This window comes from Hevea brasiliensis, chromosome 18 (genome assembly GCF_030052815.1).
Source record: "Hevea brasiliensis isolate MT/VB/25A 57/8 chromosome 18, ASM3005281v1, whole genome shotgun sequence".
NCBI classification, from domain to species: Eukaryota; Viridiplantae; Streptophyta; class Magnoliopsida; order Malpighiales; family Euphorbiaceae; genus Hevea; species Hevea brasiliensis.
The window spans coordinates 45,232,965-45,239,730 of record NC_079510.1 but is presented as its reverse complement, the minus strand read 5'-3'; the positions used below and the strand labels follow the sequence as shown (position 1 = coordinate 45,239,730).

At 25.9% G+C, this 6,766-nt stretch overlaps 1 protein-coding gene across 1 annotated transcript; it reads right to left on the bottom strand.

The window, feature by feature from the left end:
- Nucleotides 1-1,793: 1,793 nt before the first annotated feature.
- LOC110641797 (VQ motif-containing protein 10) lies at nt 1,794-2,345 on the bottom strand. The gene has a single exon (XM_021793635.2). The coding sequence runs from the start codon at nt 2,204-2,206 to the stop codon at nt 1,841-1,843; it is 366 nt and encodes a 121-aa protein (XP_021649327.2). The 5' UTR covers nt 2,207-2,345; the 3' UTR covers nt 1,794-1,840.
- Nucleotides 2,346-6,766: the final 4,421 nt, after the last annotated feature.

The following is a 6,766-nucleotide window of genomic DNA, read 5'->3' as shown; positions in this document are numbered from 1 at the left end:
CATGAAGGGACAAACTATTTGCTTCAATCTGAATGCTAAACAAGTAAAAGAGAAGTTCATTTTGGTGAGAGAATATTTTTTTTTAATGAAAATTTAATGGATTAAATTATTCTTCTTATTATAAATATAATAAATTTTAAAAATAAATAAATAAAAATATTTAAATTCAAAATTTCTTCTTTTTATATATATATTTTCAAAAAAAAAGTCAACTAAAACATTGTTGACAGGCGAAAAATGAGTTATTTTTAGGATGGGTTCCTACTTTGGATTCCCACATGCATTCACGTTGAAAGTCCAACTGCTACCATCTGGGCCCCAATTGGAAAGGTCTCTCCATCTGTAATGGAGGCTTTAATGCGCAGCCTAATTTTTAGTTTTTTCAAGGGACTGTTAACAACTCCCTCAGCCCATTCCAATAATTTTTAAGATTTTTCCCAAAAATTAAAATAATTAAATAGTATTTTTTAAAAATATTAATAATTAATTAAAATACTTTTATAATACCATTAAAATATAAAAATTTTCTCATGAAAAATAAACACATCGATAATAATAATAGATAATAATAAAATTAAAAATAATAATTAATACTTTCTTAATTTTTTAAAATAGCAAATAATGTGAGTTAAATTTTTTTTTTTAATCATCTATTGCAAGGGGACAGAGGGAGTATAAGATCATAATGTTTACAGGTATTCAATCCAATTATACTTTAATTATATGAGTTTGGATAATATATAATTGGATTTAAATTTTATACGTTGTATATTCATTACTTAAATTAGTTTATATAAATAATTAATTTAATATAAAAATATTTATTTTTTATAATAATATTTATATATTTTTATATATCATATTTTAAATAAATAAAATTAAAATATTTTATAAAATTACTTTTAACATATAAATTATTAATAAAAATATTTTTTATATAAATTATTAATTAAAAAATATATATAATTAAATATATTTGAATATTTTTTAGATAACAATAATTATAATTATATGATTTCACATAATTAAAAATAAATTTTAATTGAATTTAGAATGAATTTAAATATTAAAATATTAATCAAATTTAAGAATAATGATCTTGGTCAGTTATCATCCCTATCTTGATGATGGAACTTAAATAGCCAAGCCAATATATGCTAAATATCTCAGCTAAAAACCATCCCTAACTATTTGTCATCTTGTTGAATATTTATGCTTCTATTAATTATACCTGTAAATGGGTAATTGAAAGAAATTTGCTTTATCCTGTTTATAATTTTATTAATTTGTGTTTTTTTTATCACAAACAACTTGCACAGTATCACTTGTACGGTTATGGTGGCCAAAATTTAATAAAAATTAAAAATATATATTTTTATATAATCATAAATGATACAATAATTATATAATTTAAATCATTAATTAATATAAATTTCATGCTATAAATCGCATTGTACTGCATCCATCACAGATTAAAAATGAGTACTGTTTCGCGATGCTTTAGGCGCAGTGCATTAATGGAAGACGATCAATAATTAAATGAAGCGCCAATCAGAACGAAGTGGTATTAACTTCCACCGGCCAACATACTAGGATATCAACTTCCCACGTAATCTCTGAAACATGCGAATATATCTATTTTTTTAATATTTTAACTTTTTTTTTTTTTTTTTTTTTGCGTAGCCACTCATTGCACGAAAATTATATAATTATATTTAATATTTTATTTTTTTAATAATTTTTCTAAATTAGAAAATAATTCTTTATTTTAAATAATAAAATTAATCAAAAAATTAATGAAATTAAATTCTTATAAATCATAAATTTCAAATTGAAATAGCTACAGAAAATTATTCTGAGCCCACAGCTGGTACCATTCCTCCATTGGAGGCAGCTCCAAAATCATCTTATCCAAGTCTTTAAACGACAACCCTTTCGATAACTTCCAATCAGCAGCAGCAGCAGCAGCGCCACCACCACCACCACCACCAGAAGGACCACCTGAACTTTCAATAATCCCATTACTATCGGCTTCTCTTTTCCTCTTTCCACCAGCAAACGAGCTCTCTTCTATCAAAGAAACGCAAGAATCTTTACCAGTGAGGCTCTGAACCACAGACTTGAAGGTCAAAGGATCAGTGACAACATATTGAGTGTCAATAATCACCACTTTCACCTCTTCCCTGCTGCAGCTTGCACTAGCCATGGCTCTAACTGTATGACTTGAACGCTAGGTGTTTGATCTTGGAAGGTTTTTTGAAAGCGTTTTGCAGTGACTAGCGAGCGCTAGAGCTTGAAACTTTTTTGGGGTAATGAACTAATAATGATTTTGAGTAAGTTTGGGCTCTTGAGCTTGCTTTTATGGAGGAGGAAATCTGAGGGACGGAATTGGGACCCAGAACAAAAAGTTAAGGCTTTGTCTATTAAAGCACGGGTTGACCACTATAGGCAGTCTTCAAGGACCTGATCCTGGGAAAGTCTCAGTCAAAGCACGCAACTTGGAACATATGAGCCCTGGAGGTGTTCTGTATACACCCAAATTTTCTCCCTTCTTATTAATATTTTAATTTTATTGAAATATTAATTGATTTTTGTTTTAAGTGTATTTTATGATTTGAATGTCAATGTGCATATTATTTTAATATTTTATAAATAATCTAATAAGTCAACATACCTAAGTACATTTTTAAAATATCATAAAAATCAATCTTAATATACATAATTAAATTGATTTAAAAATACTCTTAACCACAAGTAAAATAAAATAATAAGTTAATATGGGTATAAGTTATTAATTTAAAAGAAATATGTACCTTTAAAATTCAATCATCAAATTAATAAAATTATAAAAAATAATGAATTATACAGGGATCATTGATGTAAGTAACCTTAACTTTAATTTATAGAAAAGCTATTTTGTTTGAATTCATGACCATCAATTTATAAGTAGAATAATTTTATTGTTAAAACAATAATCTCCCCGTTAATTTTTATCTATTATATTTAGGTTTTTTTTAATTATTTATCGTATTTAAGTTTTTTTTAATTATTTATCATATTTAGAAGATTAATGTGCATTAATTTATTTTTTTAATTTTATTATTTATTTCTATTAACTATAATAAATATTTATATAAAAAATAATTAATTAAGATAAAAAATAATTTAATTAATTATTAACATATTTTTTAAAAATTAAATTATTAAATTATTTTTTAATTACTGTGCAAAATCTAAATGCAAAGATAATACCATTGTATCTCTTATATATTGTAGTCAGGGGAACAATTGGATATAGCACATACCTAAACACATTTGGGGGGTGTGTTCATTCAAAGATGATGTTTATAATTTTGTCATGTTATTAATGGAATTTACCCTGAAAAAGAAATAATTTGCATAGGATTTGAGTCAAAAAGTAATTACTTTTCTTTCTAAGAAACACTATTAAATGATGAAAAGTTTACTTGTCATTATTTGAAAAATTAATTAAAGAATATTATAATTTAATTTAAAATTAAATTTAATATATTTAATTTTAAAAAATTTTAAATAACTAAATTATTTTTTAAAGATTAATTTTTGATAATATTTAAAATAATATATTTTTTTTTCTAATTTGTCATATTCAATAATTAAAAGTATATCATTCACCTAATAGAGTTAAGTTCGAGTCTCAACTTCTCCATCCACTTAGTCGAGTCAAGTTCAAGCAACTACTTCTGTAATTTTCTTATTAAAACAGAATATAATTTTTCAAAAATTAATTATTTTTTCTCCCAAGCATAATCGGATTCAAAATCATCACGTCATTTATATATGTTGCTTAATTATACACGAAACAATTTGCATTGGCGATTGAAGAAGCTAATTAGCATCTCGTATGGCATAATGCAATAAAAGTTTAATTTTTCTTAATTAAATATAGTTTAGCTTAAAAAAAATTAAAAGCCTTTTGACTTAATTATTAATAAAACGTTTCATTTCTATTGTTGTGAAGCCATAAATTCAAGCCAGGTTAATACAGAGATATCACGAATTTAGTTTTGATGCATATAAAATAATTCTCTTATTTTTTAGGAAATCAATTCAAACATACTTAATTTTACTTTTTAACAGTTTATTTAACATTTTTATTAGATATGTTATTAAAAAAAAAACTTTTTAAATACGTTAATTAAAAGTTATTAAAAATTAATTTTAAATTAAATTTGATATTTCTAATTATAATAACTTTAAATAATTTATTTAAATTATTATTTATAATATTATAAAAACAAATTTTTATATATTTAAATCATAATTTCAAACAATTTTTTTTATTCCAAATAATTGGCACTAACCGAAACTCGAATTAGATATCTCAAATATGAAATTATTATCTAAATTCAATTAACTATCAACCAAATAAAAAACCCAAATGTATAATATTTATATATTTAATTAATTAAATAAATCTCAGCATATATTTTATATTTTATATCTACGTAAACAGAGTTTAGTGTATATATATATATATTGAGCATATAATTGGTTCACATTATTGTGATATTTTTTTTTTTAAACTATGTAAAATTAGTTTCCTTTGACCATTAGAATCTCTGCACGTCTCCACCAAAAAGATTGAAAAGGTATCTTATTTCAAAGGGTTGTTCTCGTAGCATGCCAGTTTGGTTCAAGCTTGTTCATTATGGACAAAATCATACGTTGAAAAATATTAGGAGAAAGGCTCCAATAGCTGTGGATTGTGGACTTTCTCAATGCACACATATGATTGGTGCTGGACCACCCTAGATTACTAAAGAGGCTTGTATACTCCTCTAAAATTCTAAATGCATTAATTCAACCATTACTGGGAAAGACTGGAATATGTCTAATGAATTTAATTATCAATATAACGATGATTTTTGAAAGTCTAGTCACTACTTTCACTTGGCTATGGATGAAAAGTTTGTGTGTGGCTATAATCAAAGATGGTATACCACTTGTCAATTACCATCAAACTATCAAATTCTCTGGTTTTTACATGGGACTAAAGGAAGCCGTAGCCCTCCAAGTTACTTTTATTTATTTATTTTTTAATTGTATTTAAAATATAAATATTTATATAATATATAAAATATTATTAGTAATAAGAATCCAGTTAGTAAGTATGAATTATTATTAAATATTATTTATTATTTCATTTTAATTTAATTGATACATATTTTTTATTCATTGATTATTCTCAATTTAAAATAAAATATTTAATTTTATTTATTTTATTTTAAAATATATTTTACTAATATTTTTAAAAAATTAGCAAATAAAGTAGATTGAATTAATAATTAGGTGAATTTAATATTGTTTAATTACAAGAATTTAGAATGAAAATATACTACTCTCATTTTACTGAAGTTATCTTCATCGGAAAAAAAAAAAAAAAAACTTATTCATTGATACAAAGCAGGTCTCGTAGTGTAATCATGGATCCCGATTCATCCGGTAGAATTCAAGTTCTGGTTCTCATTTGGTGTTTTTGCTATAAATCTCCTTTGATTTGCATAGGGAGACCCTTAATTTGCATAGGGAGATTATGCTTTCTCTTTAAGAATGATGTGTGATCTCCCTTTATAATTGTCTCTTTGCCTAGTTTTTTCTCTTATGAAGTTCTGCTATGAATGGAGAAGTTCAAGCGATTGCTGTTGAAGATGGAGAACTAGTTATACCCGTTTAGTCTAGGGCTTCATATTGTTAGGGTTTCGATCCTTTATTCCTGGGTTTGGGCAATGTCTATTTTTAGTGGGTTTTGGCCTTGTAAAAGTATTTCATCGAATAAAAAATATATTTTTGATAAAAATAGATGACCTTCCAAAGCACAAATATATGGAGTAAGTATACGAAAGTAAGTCTCTCTCTTTAACTCTTTCAGAGAGATTTTTCTCTCAAAGGTTTGATTTTTCTTAAAATTTAGGCTCTCATATTTCTCAGTTGTTTGGTGTCGTCTCCTACCCTCCAAGGTAGGGGATGGTTACATTTTTTGCCAAGAGAATAGGTGCCTTCCTCATCAATAAGTTAAGTTGTGTTTATTTTTTAGATTTTAGTTTGCAAATGAGTGGTTTGACAAAGGCTTCTTCTGGTCCTGCAATGCAACTCATTGGTGGAGAGAACTATACTTTCATAGTTCTATTTCTCCTTGATGTTGTGGTTTCGATTTCGTTAGAAAGGATAAGTGATCAATTTGGGAGGAGGCTTAAAAGATGGCTATTCGAGAGTTAGAGCCGATGCTCAAAACTTATTTGCTAGTTTTCCTATGGCTATATAGACATGATCTAGCGAAGATAAGGGTTTACTTATCGGCATATGCAATTTCTTTGTGTTGTCTTTGATTTTTTCTCTTTAAATTGCTGCATCAGTTTCAGTTAAAGGTTAAGGAGATTTTTATTTATGTGTATAGTAAATATTGAGTGATTTTATTGGATTTATAATGAATTATGGGTATGGATTGCTGTTTTGGGCTGGTCTAAAACCTTTACCTTATATATGATTAGATGTTGTATTTTGATGAATTGCATTTTCAATATATGACAATTGTCAAAACCGCAAATTATGTATTTAAATAAGACCAAGGAACTGGACTTGTTCACGGACGCCAGCCCAAAATCTTTACACTGGGTATTTAATCTCTCCACACATTTAGTCTCTATTTTGATGTCTAGATTTCTGCTCATGTAAAGGTCCACAAGACCTAAAACCCAAAACAATTACGTACCCATTGTGGAACTTG

Bases quoted from the DNA above. Each gene is read 5' to 3' on its own strand.
- LOC110641797 (XM_021793635.2), bottom strand. From the start codon at position 2,206: ATGGCTAGTGCAAGCTGCAGCAGGGAAGAGGTGAAAGTGGTGATTATT.